At 41.6% G+C, this 20,903-nt stretch overlaps 1 protein-coding gene across 4 annotated transcripts in view; it reads right to left on the bottom strand.

Moving 5' to 3' along the window:
• The window catches only part of gripap1 (GRIP1 associated protein 1), a 68,560-nt gene that overhangs the window by 35,292 nt on the left and 12,365 nt on the right, over positions 1-20,903 (bottom strand). For 2 of the 4 annotated variants that reach the window (XR_014535816.1, XM_083554893.1), the window contains exons 12-23: positions 20,367-20,414; positions 20,041-20,140; positions 19,391-19,468; positions 17,926-18,024; positions 15,937-16,071; positions 13,935-14,030; positions 11,813-12,025; positions 8,703-8,816; positions 8,432-8,509; positions 5,944-6,039; positions 3,585-3,641; positions 3,019-3,118 (exon numbers count right to left, since the gene is read on the bottom strand). Coding sequence is in view for 3 of the 4 variants with exons in the window: in XM_083554893.1 (XP_083411019.1) it covers positions 3,019-3,118; positions 3,585-3,641; positions 5,944-6,039; positions 8,432-8,509; positions 8,703-8,816; positions 11,813-12,025; positions 13,935-14,030; positions 15,937-16,071; positions 17,926-18,024; positions 19,391-19,468; positions 20,041-20,140; positions 20,367-20,414 (1,214 nt within the window). In the remaining variant the exon portion in view is untranslated. The remainder of the gene's footprint in view (positions 1-3,018; positions 3,119-3,584; positions 3,642-5,943; positions 6,040-8,431; positions 8,510-8,702; positions 8,817-11,812; positions 12,026-13,934; positions 14,031-15,936; positions 16,072-17,925; positions 18,025-19,390; positions 19,469-20,040; positions 20,141-20,366; positions 20,415-20,903) is intronic. The other 2 variants (XM_083554894.1, XM_083554895.1) reach the window with 2 other exon arrangements.

Raw genomic sequence — 20,903 nt, forward strand, 5'->3', positions numbered from 1 at the left:
TGTGTGTGTGTGTGTGTGTGTGTATGTGTGTAAATGCAGTACATTTTTGTGATGAATCTGGAGGTTGCTCCAAAAAGTGTTGGATAAAAGGCCTTCATCATTAATGAAGTCAGCAAACACACACACAAACTTCTTTATTTTAAACAAATATCATACTTTTATCTATTGATTTTGACATTTAAAGTCCAGGAAGCAAGTTTTAGATTATGAACAGCCTCAGCAGCTTTCTGTTTCGGTGAAAAACGAGAAAATGCAGCTCTCCAGGTTACTGAGAAACTGCAGTCCTCTCTCCTGAAGACTTTTCCTGCGGCGGAAAATTCAAATCAGAACAGTTTTACCTCAACGTGCTGATGCTGCCTTTATCCATAAAATACCAGTTTCTGTACAGAAACCTTTGTGACAGCAGAGATTCTGCGATTTTCTTTGTGAAAATTGTAATTACTTAGAGTCCATTAGGTTGAAGGCCCTACTACAGATCGGATAAAGATTTGTGCAGGTGCGTTCAGATAACTGATCTCCTCCTGAGAGGGTGAGGTCATAAAGACTCGCCGGCGGTGGAAAACCGACTGACCTTTTTAAAGCACAGACACTGGAGACTCCTTCTACATCATGTTAAACAGTTCAAATCTCCTTAGTGGACTCGTTGCCATAGCGACGCTAATCTGCTGTTGATTGTTAAATAACTAAAACACGTGGTTTTCGACCGCAATTATTTATTAGTATGGTGGGAGAGCAGGGAATTTAGAACGGCCCACTGAACAATGCTAGAGATATATAAAAAAAATGTTTGTTTTGAATATGTTTTTCTTATGTCTGTATTTGACAAACGTTGGATTTTTAACTAAATCTTCCCTTTGTTATTAACTTTGACTTCAATAGCAATGAAGAATTAATTTATGAAAGATTGTATTATGATAGTAATAATGCTCTTATGAACAGTAAAAGCTCATGGATAGAGGGAGCTCATATTATGTTGCAGAACAAAATAATAAATACATTAAAATTTAAATTAAATCTCCACAATAATACTGGAAGCCACTCCGGCCCGTGGCATTTTCAGTTACAGACCCTCATTAAAGAAAGAATAAAAATGAAGTAACCCTCAGAGAATAAAGTTTTGGCCCCCCTGGTGTAGATCTTCCTTCTGTGGCCAGTCCAGCATCACTTTATTGGCCTGTGTTTCAGATTCATTACCCAACTCCTGTATATTACACATTATTGTCTGCTCCAGCAAAAAAACAAGTCTTACTCCACTTAAGATGTTTTATGGGTGTCTGTGTGCAAGTGTGTGTGTGTGTGTGTGTGTGTGTGTGTGTGTAAGACAAAAAAGGTAAGTGTGTGGAAAGTCAGACCGTTTTGATTCCACCACTACTTTAAAATGTCTGAATCGAAACTTTCTAAACTTCCATTAAACATTTACAGCCGTTTAAATAATGGATGCATCAAAAGAAGAAATTGTGGCCTCACCAAAAAAAAACCTTCAGAGAGCAAATCTGCCTACGCTGTGGCAAATTATTTAATGGGAAGGGGTGGAATCATTAAATATTTACACCTCCTGCGCCTCCCTGATAATGATGCTGTAGTGATGTCATGGTGGAGGAGGAACATCTCCTGAAGGACTTGTCGCTTTAACACAACAACGGTGGATGAAGTTTCTTGCAGTATCTTGAGGGAATATGGAGAACCATGAGAGCTGGATCTGATTGAACTTCTCCTTTAAACCTCACATAATGAACGACACTTCTCTAAGGAGATGCTTGCACTCTAACCAGCAAACTGTTCAATCCAAAGAACTGAAGGATTTAAGGATTCTGATCAATACTACTGTATAATATCCTGTTTGGAAGCTCCTATTGGAATCCAATGTTAAACCCGACCCAAACGGACCGTGCATTCGCTCGAAGCGGAACCTTAACACACACTTGGTTTTATATCTCTGCAGAGGTCACGAGGCAGTTTTCATCATCCCCTGTCTTATTTATGTGCGCTGTTGTGTGTTCACTTACCTGTGCTGAATCTTTAATGCTGCATGCACTGGACATTTCCTAAAGCGGCTCAGAGCTTCTGCCTCTGACCTCGCTAACCTTGCCCCGCCCAACCGAAATCTGACCCCACCCTAACCTGACTGTTTCATTCCTGCACAAAAAATAACTTTCCATGTAATATTTATTGAATAAACTCCAGGAGAAGGAGTTGGATCTCACGGAGCTCATGACATTTTAAACCCGTGGGAAGCTTGCAGTAGCTGAATTATGATGGAACAGAAGCAGGGTGGAGTAGATTGAGCTCTGTTCACCACAGTAACGCCACATTAGATGTCCATAATCATGGTTACTCAACTCAAAGTGTTTCGTTTGTTTGGTATGATGCAGTATTTTAACGAAGGAAGCACATTTTGGTCATTTTGCGTTCCCTTTTTTGGACTCTCGGGATCCTGGGAATTTTTAAGCTGGGAAACTTTCTATAGGAATTAAATAGGAATAAACTAAGAATTTACAAAATTGCAGGTGAGCCTATGAGAGGGACTTAAAAGTAGTTGGGAAAAAAGTTTTCATCTAAATGACAAATATTACACACACACTGCAGAAAGAAGGAGAGTGTGTCATGTCATTCATGGTTGGGAATTCAGGTGAAAACTGAAGCCTTCATTTAGAAAGTGGCCCATAAACAGTGTAAAAGTTGCCCTGAAGTTGGGCTCTGGATGAGATGATTGGTTACATTCTGCTCAGGTTACTTCCTGTTTCAAAGCATCATGATGCCTTTAATGTAAGCAAGCATCCTTAAGTGAAAGCTCAACCTGAAAACTTAAAGTTGAGTAAAGAAAAGGAAAATAAAGACCGGTCTATAATGCCTACGTCGGCATTTAAAATCAATCTGCGGTTCATAAGAAAATAGTCAGTGAAAAAACCTGCATGTGAATTGATCCTGGTTTGAACTCCAGGTTAAGTGTTACATTATGCTTAAAGTGCAGCGTGGAGTCTTTTTTTTTTTTTTCCTCATCAGTGTAGCACAACTTACCTGTCCTGGTCTTGGAATTGGTCAGGATTTCCTGAAGCCTCTCCTGCAACTTGTCTGCTCTTTTGCGCTCCAGGTGGAGCTGCCGCTTCAGGTCTTTCAGCTGTTCAAAAAAACATTTTAAACCATATTTAAAAGTAAAGCAGCACAAAATAGAGCACTACATCTGTTTCTCCAATGAGCTTCTCTAATAAGGCTCTCACTCCATATACGCATACATTTACAAAAACTGCAGACTACGAATAATAATAAGCGCGGTATGAAGAAATACGACGTTCGATTGCTCCCCGAATGTAAAACCTACCGCTACAAAAAAGCGAGGACGGAATGCTAATGAGCACTGACTGTATCTCGTTAGTTAGTGCCCCCCAGTCTGCTGTTTAGAGCAGCAGAAATGCAAACTTGCTATCACCTGGGTTTTAATTCACTTTCTGGGAATCCAGAGAGATGGAAAGACCTGAGTCATCGCTTATTCTCCCGTCTCCAACATCAGAGAGCGAGAGCGAGTGTTTATGTTCGTGAGAGAGAAAGAGAGAGAGAGAGAGAGAGATCGAGAGAAGACTACTTACTGCTGAACTGCCTTTCTTCTCCAGGATCCGCTGTTCATCTACAGTGTCTCTTATCTCCTATTAAAACACACACACACACACACACACACACACACACACACACACACACACACACACACACACACACACACAGACATACAAACAATTGTGTTAATTGACCGTGTGATGGCTAAACTGAAGTCTTTTTTTTGCTCTAAAAATTTTAAACTACACTAACAGATTGGCAACAGACGCAAGTCGCTGACGTACGTACGTACACACAAACAATTTTGGAGTGGCTTAGGGAACTAGGCTTCTGGTTTGTATATGGCTTTAGCTTTGTAAACACACCCACACACACAGCAGCTCCTGTCTGTCTGTCTGTCTGTCTGTCTGTCTGTCTGTCTGTCTGTCTGTCTGTCTGTCTGTCTGTCTGTCTGTCTGTCTGTCTGTCTGTCTGTCCCTGTCTCTATCTATCTAGCCATCGTTTCAACCATCCATCCATCTATCTGTGTGCCTATCCATCCATCCATCCATCCATCCATCCATCCATCCATCCATCCGTGTGCCTATCCATCCATCCATCCATCCATCCATCTGTGTGACTATCCATCCATCCATCCATCCATCCATCCATCCATACATCCATCCGTGTGCTTATCCATCCATCCATCCATCTGTGTGCCCATCCATCCATCCATCCATCCATCTATCTGTGTGCCTATCCATCCATCCATCCATCCATCCATCTATCTGTGTGCCTATCCATCCATCCATCCATCCATCCATCCATCCATCCATCCGTGTGCCTATCCATCCATCCACCTATCTATCTATCTATCCATCCATCCATGTGCCTATCCATCCATCCATCTATCTATCTGTGTGCCTATCCATCCATCTATCTATCTATCTGTGTGCCTATCCATCCATCTATCTATCTATCTGTGTGCCTATCCATCCATCCATCTATCTATCTGTGTGCCTATCCATCCATCCATCCATCTATCTATCTGTGTGCCTATCCATCCATCCATCCATCTATCTATCTGTGTGCCTATCCATCCATCCATCCATCTATCTATCTGTGTGCCTATCCATCCATCCATCCATCTATCTGTGTGCCTATCCATCCATCCATCCATCTATCTGTGTGCCTATCCATCCATCCATCCATCCATCCATCCATCCATCTGTCCATCCACCTGTCTTTCTGTCTGTATGTCTGTCTGTCTGTAAGGGCATGATGGAATGGGCTTTGGAACAGAAGTAGTGTGGAGTAGATTGATCTCTGTTTACCATAGTAACGTGACACCACACACGTCCATAATCATGACAATCTTAAAAAATAAATCAATCAATCAATCATACAAATAATAAACTAAATAGAAGTCTAAGGGTTTGGGCACTACTAACAATTGTGTGTGTGTGTGTGTGTGTGTGTGGACAAAGGCTCAATTGTACACTATATGGACAAAAGTTTGTGGACACCTGACCATAAGATTGGTATGTGCTTCTTAAATACATCCAATTCCACATTTAGTCCTCATTTGCTGTTATAATAAGATTCACTCTTTTGGGAAGATGTTCTGCTAGGTTTGTGAAGATTCGTTCATGCACAAGGTGCAGTTAAGTGTTCACATTCATCCATTTTCAATAGGGTTGAGGTCAGAGCTCTAGATTAAAGGAAAAAAAAAACAAGAAACTGCAGCTTGTATTGTTACCGAGAAAAGTCAGTTCTCCTGAAGACTTTCCCATGTCAGAACTTGGAGCTTCACTGTTCCAAAGCTCTGAAACTGCAGGCTCTTACCAAAATGCTAAATAAACATCTACCCTGAGAAAAACCTCAGCATGTAAACAATTACGCACATTTTCTTATCCTGTTTCTATGGAGGGTCCTCTGAGTGCCTTTAAGATAAGGTACAAAAACAAGTACATGAACATAGACTTCAGCCGTAGCCTATATCCACAGCTTGGGATGTGATATTTAAACATCCCATTCTGCATTTAGTCTACATTTGCTGTTATTATAACCTCCACTCTTAAAGGAAGATGTCCACTAGATTTTGCCACAAGGGTGTTAGTAAAGTCAGGTACTGATGTAGGTGAGGTGAGGAGGCCTCTCCAATCCATTGAAAGCAGATCTTCATGAAGCTGGCTTTGTGCACGGAGGCATATTAAGCTGGAAAAGGTTTTTGTCTCAGTACATGTGAAGGTTAGGTTTTGTAGGAACAGGTCAGAAAAGAACCACATGTGGCTGGAAAGACAGGTGTCCAAATACTTTTGTCTGTACACTTTAGAAATTAATCAACACCTTCCGACCAATCAGAATCCGGCTTCAATTACAACGTGAATAGCTGAACCTTTTCTTCAGCAGTACCTGTTTGAGTTTAGTGACGGTGTTATTGAAATCTTCTCTCTCCTTGTCCATGGCGGTGATCTGCTTCATCAAGGCCTCGAGCTCTCGCGATTTTTCCTACAAGCAATTATATGAACAAAAAAACAACCATTTCAGCACTGACATCACCATAAACCAACAACTTTGGCACATTCAATTACTACTGATTTGTGTAACCTGAATATTATGTGTTTTCTGTAATCAATTAATCAAGAAAGTAATCAATCAATTAATTAAGCAACCAATGAAATAAACACATCATGAAGCCATTCAATAATAAATAATACATTAATTAATTGTTTAGTTGATTATTTGGATTGCTATTAATTAATTAATAGTAGTTTAATAGTAATTAAATAATTTATTATTAATTTATTATCAATCTGTCATACCTCAAAACCTTTCTATAAATTCACATTCATATCTGCCCCTGATTATGCCACTTATATGATGTGTGATACAATAGGACTACATTACCCACCATTAATACTGACAACCTCCAAAAATATATGCAAAAAAGATTTAAAAAAATTCTGCAACCTCCCTTTTTTCAAGATATAACAGCTCAGAGTCTTCTCCTGCCTCAGGTCCACACTGATAGACTCTCCTCTTCAATTTACCCCACCTTGATTTTGTTTACGTTATATTGGCAGATGTTTGTGGACTCCTGACTATAACGTTGGTATGTGCTTCTTTCTGCACATCTCGTTCTACATTTAGTCCTCATAATGCGGTTGTAATGGCTGCCACTCTTCTGGGAAGATGTTCCACTGGATATCGTGGTGAATGGTGTTAGTAAAGTCAGGTACTGATGTAGAATTAAGGTCAGGGCTCTAATGCGGCAGATCGTCATGCTGGAACTCTCCTAATTCAAGTCAGGGGAAAATTCAATGCTACACATCTAAAGACATCCTGGTGTCCCAATAAGTTTGTCCATATAGTGATCATTGTCCTTCTAGAAGATCCTGCCAAAAGATCATAAGGCTTATTAAAAAAGACTAGTTTTCACAACCTTTCCTGCTCAGATTACTAAGGGTGCCACTATTATTGGAAAGCACTGTTTGACGTCGTCTATTTTAAGGACAGCTGAAATGTATTGTGTAGGTAAACTAGATGATTCATCGATTCTAGACGCTTATGTCCGTCAAAAGATGACCCACTTACAAATTGATGGGTGGGAGGATGCTTTGTCTATAGCAGCATATGGGAGGATTTTCTAAGCTGATATTGTATGGACGTGGTTCTGTGCACGGACCCTGCTAAGGGCTCAGATCTAGCTGAGTGGGTTGGAATACTGACATGCAACCCACGCCAAAGAACGTGCTCGGTCACGATGCACGTCGCTGTGCCACCTGCAAGCTGGTAATAAAAATTTTATTTAGCTTCAAAAGGAGAACATAAATAACTCCGGGAGTGATGGGGAAAAAACTTTCAGATATTTACACATTTATCCATAAAATAAATATAAATGTAATATAAAGTTGCATTAAAACACAGAGAAGATGTTTATAAAGAGTTTAGAACAGGCTTCGTGTAGTCCGAACATTTTTTCTTCTTTCTATTTTTTGCACTTGAAGGGCTACTTTTAGTGGAGGAGGAAAGAAGCAGTGGTAGAAGATGAAGGGATCAATTGAGCAGAGGTAAAGGATAGAGGGTTCAGTGGTGGAGTAGTAAGGATGAAGAGATTAGTGGTGGAATGGTAGAGGATGGAGGGATCAGTGGTGAAGTGGTAGAGGATGGAGGGATCAGTGGTGAAGTGGTATGGAGTGGTGGAGTGGAGCGGTAGAGGATGAAGGGATCAGTGGTGAAGTGGTAGAGGATGGAGGGATCAGTGGTGGAGTGGTAGAGTAGTAGAGTGGAGCGGTAGAGGATAGAGGGATCAGTAATAGAGTGGTAGAGGATGGAGGGATCAGTGGTGGAGTGGTAGAGGATGGAGGGATCAGTGGTGGAGTGGTAGAGTAGTAGAGTGGAGCGGTAGAGGATAGAGGGATCAGTAATAGAGTGGTAGAGGATGGAGGGATCAGTGGTGGAGTGGTAGAGTAGTAGAGTGGAGCGGTAGAGGATAGAGGGATCAGTAATAGAGTGGTAGAGGATGGAGGGATCAGTGGTGGAGTGGTAGAGTAGTAGAGTGGAGCGGTAGAGGATAGAGGGATCAGTAATAGAGAGGTAAAACTTTTCCTGTTATCAGTTGACCCTCACCATAAATAGTCCAAAGTGAAAAAGTTTTGCGAGGTGCTTCCAGGAAAGACGTTCTAACACTCGGGTTATATAAGCTCTGTGTAACACCACTCTGGGGAATTTGTGGGTTTTAAGAACACCTTCAGAATCTCTAAAGAGTGTAAAAAAAAGTAGCATTCATATAGAACCTGATTCACTCCGTTACATACAACAGGTGGAGGCTCCCGCAATTTTCCAGTGTAAGAGTATTGAACATGACACACACACACACACACACACGCGTAAACTTTACCTTAAGCTGGAGGGCTTGTTCTCTCTGCAGTTTCTCGATCTCCCCTGTGTGTTCCAGTCGGTTCTTCTCTAAAGTCTCCTGTTCACACACAAGAACATAAACCCACTACTGATGAAAAACTAAACTCAATTTCTAATCGATTTCACTTTGAAGTTCTGATAAAGAAAATAATAATACTGACACCATGTGGTCGGGCTGATTATGATGGACTTTTAGGAAGCACTGACTGAATCAGAATGTGAAACAACACAAACACACAAAGAGAAAGTACCTCGGCCTCTTTGAGCCTGCGCTCAAACCATCCTTTGGTTCCCTCCATCGATTGCACCTGAGCCTGCAGATCATCTACAATCTGCTGCAGACCCTCCAGCTCCTTATTGCGAGCCTAGGAAAACAGCAAAGTTTCAAACACAGACTCATATCTTTTTATAAATCTTTCACATAAAATTCTACTAAATCTCCTTCTCAATCTCAATCCTCAGTTCTATTTTCTGCAGTAACAGTTTTTCAGACTGCAAGCAAATATCTCCAATTAAATATTGAACTTCAGCAAACAGCTGAACAACAGAGAGATCAGTGGTGGAGTAGTAAAGATGGAGAGATTATTGGTGGAGTAGTAAAGATGGAGAGATTATTGGTGGAGTAGTAAAGATGATCATTGGTAGAGTAGTAAAGATGGAGAGATCAGTGGTGGCGTAGTAAAGATGAAGAGATCAGTGGTGGAGTAGTAAAGATGGAGAGATCAGTGGTGGAATGTTAGAGGATGGAGAGATGAGTGGTGGAGTAGTAAAGATGGAGAGATCAGTGGTGGAGTAGTAAAGATGGAGAGATCAGTGGTGGCGTAGTAAAGATGAAGAGATCAGTGGTGGAATGTTAGAGGATGGAGAGATCAGTGGTGGAGTAGTAAAGATGGAGAGAACAGTGGTGGAGTAGTAAAGATGGAGAGAACAGTGGTGGAGTAGTAAAGGTGGAGAGAACAGTGGTGGAGTAGTAAAGATGGAGAGATCAGTGGTGGAGTAGTAAAGATGAAGAGATCAGTGGTGGAATGTTAGAGGATGGAGAGATCAGTGGTGGAGTAGTAAAGATGGAGAGATCAGTGGTGGAGTAGTAAAGATGGAGAGATCAGTGGTGGAATGTTAGAGGATGGAGAGATCAGTGGTGGAGTAGTAAAGATGGAGAGATCAGTGGTGGAGTAGTAAAGATGGAGAGAACAGTGGTGGAGTAGTAAAGATGAAGAGATCAGTGGTGGAGTAGTAAAGATGAAGAGATCAGTGGTGGAGTAGTAAAGATGAAGAGATCAGTGGTGGAGTAGTAAAGATGAAGAGATCAGTGGTGGAATGTTAGAGGATGGAAAGATCAGTGGTGGAATGTTAGAGGATGGAGAGATCAGTGGTGGAGTAGTAAAGATGGAGAGATCAGTGGTGGAGTAGTAAAGATGGAGAGATCAGTGGTGGAGTAGTAAAGATGAAGAGATCAGTGGTGGAATGTTAGAGGATGGAGAGATCAGTGGTGGAGTAGTAAAGGTGGAGAGAACAGTGGTGGAGTAGTAAAGATGGAGAGAACAGTGGTGGAGTAGTAAAGGTGGAGAGAACAGTGGTGGAGTAGTAAAGATGGAGAGAACAGTGGTGGAGTAGTAAAGATGGAGAGAACAGTGGTGGAGTAGTAAAGATGGAGAGAACAGTGGTGGAGTAGTAAAGATGGAGAGAACAGTGGTGGAGTAGTAAAGGTGGAGAGAACAGTGGTGGAGTAGTAAAGGTGGAGAGAACAGTGGTGGAGTAGTAAAGATGGAGAGAACAGTGGTGGAGTAGTAAAGGTGGAGAGAACAGTGGTGGAGTAGTAAAGGTGAAGAGATCAGTGGTGGAGTAGTAAAGGTGGAGAGAACGGTGGTGGAGTAGTAAAGGTGGAGAGAACGGTGGTGGAGTAGTAAAGGTGGAGAGAACGGTGGTGGAGTAGTAAAGGTGGAGAGAACGGTGGTGGAGTAGTAAAGGTGGAGAGAACAGTGGTGGAGTAGTAAAGGTGGAGAGAACAGTGGTGGAGTAGTAAAGGTGGAGAGATCAGTGGTGGAATGTTAGAGGATGGAGAGAACAGTGGTGGAGTAGTAAAGGTGAAGAGAACAGTGGTGGAGTAGTAAAGATGGAGAGAACAGTGGTGGAGTAGTAAAGATGGAGAGAACAGTGGTGGAGTAGTAAAGGTGGAGAGAACAGTGGTGGAGTAGTAAAGATGGAGAGAACAGTGGTGGAGTAGTAAAGGTGGAGAGAACAGTGGTGGAGTAGTAAAGGTGGAGAGAACAGTGGTGGAGTAGTAAAGGTGAAGAGAACAGTGGTGGAGTAGTAAAGGTGGAGAGAACAGTGGTGGAGTAGTAAAGGTGAAGAGAACAGTGGTGGAGTAGTAAAGGTGGAGAGAACAGTGGTGGAGTAGTAAAGATGGAGAGAACAGTGGTGGAGTAGTAAAGGTGGAGAGAACAGTGGTGGAGTAGTAAAGGTGGAGAGAACAGTGGTGGAGTAGTAAAGGTGAAGAGAACAGTGGTGGAGTAGTAAAGATGGAGAGAACAGTGGTGGAGTAGTAAAGATGGAGAGAACAGTGGTGGAGTAGTAAAGGTGGAGAGAACAGTGGTGGAGTAGTAAAGGTGGAGAGAACAGTGGTGGAGTAGTAAAGGTGGAGAGAACAGTGGTGGAGTAGTAAAGGTGGAGAGAACAGTGGTGGAGTAGTAAAGATGGAGAGAACAGTGGTGGAGTAGTAAAGGTGGAGAGAACAGTGGTGGAGTAGTAAAGGTGGAGAGAACAGTGGTGGAGTAGTAAAGGTGGAGAGATCAGTGGTGGAATGTTAGAGGATGGAGAGATCAGTGGTGGAATGTTAGAGGATGGAGAGATCAGTGGTGGAGTAGTAAAGGTGGAGAGAACAGTGGTGGAGTAGTAAAGGTGGAGAGAACAGTGGTGGAGTAGTAAAGGTGGAGAGAACAGTGGTGGAGTAGTAAAGGTGGAGAGAACAGTGGTGGAGTAGTAAAGGTGGAGAGAACAGTGGTGGAGTAGTAAAGGTGGAGAGAACAGTGGTGGAGTAGTAAAGGTGGAGAGAACAGTGGTGGAGTAGTAAAGGTGGAGAGAACAGTGGTGGAGTAGTAAAGGTGGAGAGAACAGTGGTGGAGTAGTAAAGGTGGAGAGATCAGTGGTGGAATGTTAGAGGATGGAGAGATCAGTGGTGGAGTAGTAAAGGTGGAGAGATCAGTGGTGGAATGTTAGAGGATGGAGAGATCAGTGGTGGAGTAGTAAAGGTGGAGAGATCAGTGGTGGAATGTTAGAGGATGGAGAGATCAGTGGTGGCGTGTTAGAGGATGGAGAGATCACTGGTGGAGTGTAAGAGGATGTGATCGAGTCCGTCTCGAACCTTCTCGTCTCGCAGCTGGGCGCGGATCTCCTCCTCGGCACGGCTCTTTTCTTCATGGAGGCCGCGGAGTTCTTTCTCGTAGCGTGCTCGGATGCTCAGCACCTCCTTCTCGTGCTGGAGTCGCACGTCGCTCAGCTCCTCCTTGTGCCGTGACTTCTCCTGTGCCGTCTCGATGGCTAACTCATCCAGCATGGCTTTGCGTTTGTCTGCTGTCTGCGGCGGGGACAAGAGGACGCTCAGGGAGACGCACAAACACAACAAAGGCATGCCGATAACGCCGATAACCGCTCGGCCTGCTGCCACTCGCGTGGCCAATTAACAAACCTCAGCGAAGCTCATCAATATCACAGTCAATTGCATGTAATTAATCGAGGACAAAGATCTACCGCCTCGCCACTGCTCTTCTGGGAAGATGTTCCACTAGATTCTGGAGTAGGTTTGTGGAGATCTGTGTGAGATTCGTTTACGGTGTGTGTTAGTAAAGTCAGGTACTGATGTTGAGAGGACTATAGCAGGAGATCTTCCACTACAACCCATGTAAAGCATATCTTCATGGAGCTGGTCTTCAAGTGAAGGGAAAATTTCATGCTACTGCATCAAACACATCGGATACAATGAGAAAAGTCAGCTGTCCCAATACTTTTGTCCTTGAAGTGTACACGGGGGTTACAAGCGTGGGTGGGGGGATTCTGGGGCGACTTTCAATGGGAACTTCATCTGGGGGATTTCTGGGGGAAATATTCCAAGTTGGCAACTTTTTGGGGGATTTTATGGAAACTAATTAGACATTTTGGGAAATGTATATAAACTGCATTAAATCTGGTTGTTTTAACCAAAATAATCCTACAAGACTACATTTAATCTTATTTCGGTTACAGATTAAAGGCTCACCTGCAATTTTGTAATTTCTTAATTTATTCCTATTAATTCCCCGAATAAATTTCACAACACTCACCAGCCACTTCAAGAGCAAGTGAAGAAACAATAGACTGAGCACTGAACAGAAAATTTCATCTCAAATGGATGTTCATTGTTTTTCTGTGTTGTTCTACACACATTAGAACCCTAGTGTGTGTAAAAAAAAAAGCCATTATAGCAGCTCATTACTCCTATTCAAATAAAAGCTAAATGACCAGAAAGCTCTTCCCCATGCACTGCACTTCTGCCACATGTGGATCATTTCATTAAAGGCTGATGGTGAGTATGTTCTCATCTGGTTGAAAATGAATTTGAACAAAAAAAAAGGTTAATTTATCATGCATACATTAACAACTGAATCGATCAACATTTTAAACATTCACATTTCCATTTCTTAGACCCTCTCCTGTCCAGCATCGTACGATTATCTGGTTTAAACCTCTGAGCAGTTAAAGGTGCAGGTCCTTCTCAAGGGCCCAGCAGTGGATATTTAGTTGTGCTGGGATTTGAATCACGGCATGACGACATACGAGTTATTTCACCGTCGTAATGTCTGAAATATGGTCAACTTTAGACTGCCAGTGTAAATATTTATAAGGCAGATTTTCATTCTGAGTCAGTCTTCAATTTGGAAAGCACTCATTAGATCCGTCTGGAAGAGCATAGACGGGTATTAGCGTATCTAAAGCCGGCAAAACCATCATTACGCTATCGTCTACAGATTATCCTCCCACACAGAAACAAAGCTTTAATCTAAATGAAAATCTTTCACACTGATGGTCCAAAGCTGAAACACTTTCAGGCATCTCCTGAGTTAATAGAAATAATGACATGTCAAAAGATATTCGAGTTAAAAACATGACAGTGCCCCTGTGCACAAAGCCAGCTCCATGAAGATATACTGTATATGGGTTAGGGTGGAAGATCTCCTGCTGTAGAGCTCTAACCTCAACTCTATTTGGAGAAAATAGAGTGTAATGGAGAATTGTGGACAAGGATGATCAGGTGTACACAAACATGCAATTAAAAATCGAGCGATAATGTTTACATGGAGGTTCTCTAGATTTATCCAAATGCACATCATGATTAAACATACACACACACACACACACACACACACACACTCACACTCACACTCACACTCACACTCACACTCACACTCACACTCACACTCACACTCACACTCACACTCACACTCACACACCTTTTTGGCTTCTTCTAAATCTTGCTGTAGTTTATCCTTCTCCAGACCCAGCTCAGAGATCTGCTCCAATAGTCTACTACTGGCTCGATTTGACTCCTGCAGAAAATCAAAAACACACACAGTGAGATAGTTAAGGAATTCCTACATTAATTAACCCCATGTCTTAAACAATGAAGCGGCTAATTTATGGATTTTTCCCGGTTTCACAAACTTCAAGCCAAAAAACTGAGCCCCATAACATTAGACCAATTAAATTGCAGAACAGGTTTAGGTGAACCAATGAAACTCTATATTAAATCAGATGCGCTCCCACTGAATCGGGCCGCACCACATCATAAATATGGATGATGTTCCTCTGAGGTTTGACCTGCCGCTCACTCGGAACTGTCTACAGGAAATGTGAATCATTCGTCACGCTGAAAACAACCGGGCATGAAAACACACTTCACCTGTGTTCTGAGCTGCACGGCATCGGGAGAAAAGATTCACCGATGGTGATTTTTAAACGCACGATGATGACAAAAGATAAACTCTCGAGAGAAATAGTTGTGAAAGGAAGGAGGAAGACAGTGAACAATGACTTTCTTGGTCGGCTACTGTTTAGATACAAGCCGTGTAACAGACACTGTCTTTAATTAAAGCCTGTGTAAAGTACATTAGTTTCAGTGTAGACACCTGCGGCTTATAGACAGGTGCGGCTTATAGACAGGTGCGGCTTATAGACAGGTGCGGCTTATAGACAGGTGCGGCTTATTCATGTTCAAAATAAAAATCCTTGTCAAATTCAGTAGGTGCGGCTTATATTTGGGTGCGTTTAATAGTCCGGGAATTACGGTAGTAATGCTATAAATTGAGGTTTATTTAATTTAGCTTTTTGATTTTTAATTTCAGTTTCATTCCAGCCATTAAAAATAAATATATATTTAGATTTCATCTTTCATTATTCTATATGATATCGGTTTTATTATACTTTTTAAAGAAAGACATTATAATCTATATTAATCGTGATTTTTTTTATTCTATCAGCTTCTAATCTTGAATATATGCTGAAGTCTGGATGTTTGTAAATGTGTCTTTGATAAGTTTGAATAAATTATCAAAAGAGAAAATGATCAAACATCTTACACGCTGAAAAAAATCAATGCTTTTATTATACCTGTATAACAAAACAGAATAATACTGTCTAATACTGGGAAGATTACAGTGTGTGTGTGTGTGTGTCTGTGTGTGTGTATACACACACAGTAAATCTCACAGTTCTCTAACAATACCTTTCTCACAGAAAGACATTTACTTCACTGTGAGCTTCTTAAATGCATTTTTAAATGCACTGTTTTCTTCCTCTTTGTTATAGCACCACAAATGTTTCCATTACTGCTGATTACCATGAACTGAATTCTAGAAAAAAAAATAGATTTGTACTTCACAGAAAAAAAAAAACAATCTCAATCAATCAATCAATCACAAACTGGACTCAGACACACACACACAGACACTGAGACAGACACACACACAGACAGACACAGAGACAGACAGACACACACACAGACACAGAGACAGACACACACACAGACAGACACAGAGACAAACAGACAGACACACACACACACACACAGAGACAGACAGACAGACACAGACAGACAGACACACACACACACACACACACACTGAGACAGACACACACACACACACACACACACTGAGACAGACACACACACACACACACACACTGAGACAGACACACACACACACACACACACACACACACACACACACACACACACACACAGACAGACATGCAGACAGACACACAGACACACAGAGACAGACAGACAGACTTTTACACACTATAGTTAAGCAGTTGAGTAGAGAGAATACCCAAACCATGACTTCCGGTGTACAGGAACAAAGAAAAAAATGTGTTCCACAGAACTACCCAAGTGTGTGTGTGTGTGTGTGTGTGTGTGTGTAGTGGTCTGTCATGTGGTGGGTTTATGAAGACCTGTAGCTGAGAGCTGAGGTCATCTTTCTGTGCCAGAAAGCTCTCCTGCTCGCTGCGTCTCTGCTGCAGTTCCACATTCAACGCCATGTTCTGCTCCCTGAGGAGGTTCATCTCCTGAGTCTTCACCGTCTGGATCTGTAACACACACACACACACACAAAAGGTGAGTGAATCAACACCACGCCAATGACGAGCAGTTTTTCACCAATTGAAGATTCATTCATATAAATGCAAAAAATGGGAAATGGACCATATGGGGGGTAAAGGTGGGAGTAGAGAACATTACCCAGAGCAAGAGTATGTATTGAGTAATGGAAATTATTAGTTTTACTATGTGGTTGCATTTTATATATATATATACACACCTTAATCATATATAATGAAACAGTTGGAGTCAATTTATGAATAAATTGTCCCATGTATCTGTTTACAATTATTAGACTACAGTAATCCCCCGCTTTAGCGCGGTTGGAATCTGGCGCCCCCTTGTTTATCGCAGAACTGCACTCTCGTGGAAAGCACGATCGACCAAAACACTTTTTTATGGAGTTTTTATGTTTGAAATAATAACATTTATTAATAAAAATATAATAATAATAAAATAAAGTAAAATACTGTATACATAAAATAGCATTTTCAGGGCGACGTCCGTTTATCACAGTTTTTCCTTTATCGCAGGAGGTTTTTGGAACGTTACCACGGCGATAAACGGAGGATTACTGTATACTGCTAATAGGTTGCTTTTTTTGTCTTTTATTATATTTGTACTTTTATGATGTTACTGTTATTTAAGGATGATGGTAAATGTGATGATGCTGCTGCTGATGATGACTGTGAATGTGATGGAAATGGTGGTGATAAGAATGATGATGATGATGATGATGGTGGTGGTTAATGTGATAACGGTGAATGTGATGGTGAATGTGATGATTACATTCAATTATATGGTAATAATAAAGAGGAGGAGAAGAATGATATGTTGATGTCTTCATATATGATTAGAGAGATGATGATGATGATGATGATGATGATGATGATGGTGAATGTGAAGATGACGGTGTTGAGGAGAAGGAGACAAAGGATAAAGACGATAAGGCAGATGATGGTAATCATGATGATGATAATGGCAGTGAACATGATGATGGTAAAGATGATGATGATCGCAGTGATGGAGAGGATTCAGATGAGAAGGAGATAAATGAGGACCATGAATGTGATGATTATCATGATGATGAGGACTTTAGAGTTCTATTCTACTAGCACACAGTAAGAGTATGTTTATCATACAAGCTACTTACATCAACCCAGGATTATAGTCACTGCACATTTTCTAACAAGTACCACATTTTTAATCATATATACACTACAAATAATTATATTCATATATACATATTTATATATATATTTTAAACCCTATATTTTATACTTTATAGTTAAACTCTGATGACTGTAATGCATGTTGTCATACTGAGAAGATGATGGGAATGGACAGCTAGGAACGCTGGCATAGGGACGGCTAGGAACGCTGGCATAGGGACGGCTAGGAACGCTGGCATAGGGACGGCTAGGAACGCTGGCATAGGGACGGCTAGGAACGCTGGCATAGGGACGGCTAGGAACGCTGGCATAGGGACGGCTAGGAACGCTGGCATAGGGACGGCTAGGAACGCTGGCATAGGGACGGCTAGGAACGCTGGCATAGGGACGGCTAGGAACGCTGGCATAGGGACGGCTAGGAACACTGGAATAGGGACGGCTAGGAACACTGGAATAGGGAAGGCTAGGAACACTGGAATAGGGACGGCTAGGAACACTGGAATAGGGACGGCTAGGAACACTGGAATAGGGACGGCTATGAACACTGGAATAGGGACGGCTATAAACACTGAAATAGGGACGGCTATGAACACTGGAATAGGGACGGCTATGAACACTGGAATAGGGACGGCTATGAACACTGGAATAGGGATGGCTCTGGTCGAGTTGTACCTGTTCTAGGGCGGCTAGGTTAGTCCTGAGAGCATCGTTCTCAGTCAGCATGCCCTCCACTTGCTCCTGACTGACCGCACTCTGACACGCTACCTGTAGCTCCACCGTCAACCACACACAGCCACAGAAAGAGAGGTCGAGAGAAAGAGAGACAACAGAAAGAGAAAATTTAAGTGACCCGGGATGAGAGAGAATAGCGGATCGAGGGAAGATGCAAGCCCACAGCACAAAAAAAAAGCAACCAAAAAAGGGCAAAGCTGAAAAAGGAAACAAGAAGTTAAACAGAGCTTCTTAGAAACATGTCTAAATTTCAAAAGAAAAGCTGAGATAAAGCAAGGAGGCTGGCTCTTCTTGCTAATCTCTTCAAGCTGCCCATCACAGTTTGGGGCTTAATTAAGATCCGCGCCCTCACCGAGGACAAGAGCGACAGTGATGATGCCAAGTCCGCTGAGGCAGACGGACAGACGCCGAACGGCATGCCAGAGGAACCTGCAGCCCGAGTATGCGGTCTGATAAAACCCTCACAGCCGTACACAAGATCTGCTTTTCATGGGTTGGAAGATCTCCTGCTATACTGCAGAACTATAGAACCCTACTGCCATTGAACGTGAACACTGACCGCACCCGAGGCCTCCTCACTTCACCTACATCAGTACCTGACTTTACTAACACCCTTGTGGCTGAATGAATCTCCTCAAAATCTAGTGGAACATCTTCCAAAAAAAAAAAAGGAGGTTATATTAACAGCAAATGGGAACTAAATGTGATTATTAAATACCTCATGAACCTTAAATCCCCATTGTGCGATACTATTTTTTACTTATTTATTCTTTTCTGTGCAATAAAATGTCTATCTTATTTTATTAAGATTTTTTATTTATCGTTTATTTAAAAAATTTGCAACCGAAAGCTCAGAAATAAATTCCAAACATAAAGAACTTTCTGATTCTGAATTACGGGAATCACGTTGGACACAAACACAGCGCTCTTGTCCTTGCACACTCAGATCTGACTGCACCTCTGTGGTTATTCTGTTCAGCTTCTGCTGAGGATGGACAGCTTGAAGATCCATGAGGTTACTGTTGAGGGTCAGACTTAAGAACCATGAAGATAAATGTGGATTGTAATTGAGATAAACAGTTTGTACAATGGATTGTGGCTACAGCTGTTATGAAAAGTTTTGCACCGTCGGTGATCAGCTTATAACCTTAATGATGATGGAAATCTGGTTCTTCTTAAGTTTTCTTCTATCATCTCAGGGACCTTTTCCTCACCACCTCTGGCTCGTTAGGGATAAACTTATTGGGAATAATGAACTGAGCTCGCGCAAACCTTCACCTTCTGCTAAACGGAGCGACGAGAGCGAAATCAGAGTGAAGCGCTGCTGCAAAGTGCGGTGCAAGTGAACCTCCTAGTGGAGGCCTATGGTACAGCAAGAGGAAAATAAAATAGAGGTCATGTTTACCTGATCTTTTAGTGCTAGAAGGGCAACCTCATGCTCTTTCTGCTTACTATGCAACTGCTCCTTTAGTTCAGCAACATTCTACCATGCGCACACACACACACACACACACACACACACACACACACAAAGCATTAAGATCTCATGGTTGAGAAACACTAATGATTTCATACTGTACCTGGTGATGGGACAAACTGAATTTGTTTATATTATTGCCACAAAGTTGGACGATATGATATTTATATTGTGATAAATTATGCCACAATATATTTTTCTGATATTATAGATATTGTGGATTATTAAATTTGTTTTTAATTATTACAAACTGCTTGGCGTGTCAAAGAATGTAGCTGCAACTAAAGATTGTTTTGATAATCGATTGAGTTTAATATAAAATGCTCCCATTGCCTTAAATGATATGAGACGCACACTTTTTTCTGCTGCTGGTAAATAATCGTTAGCGGCATTCGTTAACAATTAATTTCATTATCGGTTATTATCGATTTTATCGATTAGATGTTGCAGCCCTTGATGAATGCATTTCGAAGAATGCTTTTTGAGTATCGTGATATGAAATCATTCGGCATATCGTCCCACCCCTTGAGCGCGAATGAAGAACAATAGTAATAAATAAAATATTATTCAGCTCTGACCTGGTTAGCGTTAATTAAATCTGACTGTAGTTTCTGCACACGCAGGTTTATGGATTTGAGCTCCTCCTCTTTGCGCTGCTGAATCTCCTCTATTTTCGTCCTGGAGAGAAAAAAAAAAAAATCATAGAAAAAATGTAAAAAATGCGTTATCAGGTACTCGGATATTATCGATCATTCTCAGCCTGAGTTTAAAAAAAAAAAGTGATTTATTTTATAGATAAAATTGAACACAAGCATCAGGTTAAAATAACTGCATCCACGCTAAAACGTTCATTTATTCAATAAAACATGAGCGTGTGTGTTCGATTATTCTCCTCAACACCCACCTGCTGTCATGGTAGAGAGCCTCTTTTTCCCCCTGGAGCTGCAGGAAGCTGGAAACAAAGAGCATAAAAAAGGCCAACAAACAGAGAGGAACAGGAGAGTTAGAAGCTCTGTTCGCCGACGGCATCTATCTGAGACCAGAATGAGCAAAGACTGTTCGTTCAGAGGCATTAGACCTGGTCTCTAACTGTGTGCCGAGAGAAAGTCTTAATCAAGACATTAAAGACAGTCAGACACTATTTTCAAAAGTATAAGGACACTCGACATTTCAGCCAATTAAGACGTCTTTGGATGCTGTTGAAATAAAACATTTCCCTTCACTTGAACTCGGAGACCCAAACCTGTTTCCGCATGACAATGCTCCTGTGCGCAAAGCCAGCTCTATGAAGACCTAGAAGGTCTAGAACACTAATGAACAACAAGAAGAATTTGAATGCTGACTGTACCCCAGGTCTCCTCACCTCACCTACATCAGTACCTGACTTTTCTAACACTCATCCTTGTAGCTAAATTAACACAAATCTACAAAACAATTCTAG

Source organism: Silurus aristotelis, assembly GCF_946808225.1.
Source record: "Silurus aristotelis genome assembly, chromosome: 11".
In the NCBI taxonomy this organism is placed as follows: domain Eukaryota; kingdom Metazoa; phylum Chordata; class Actinopteri; order Siluriformes; family Siluridae; genus Silurus; species Silurus aristotelis.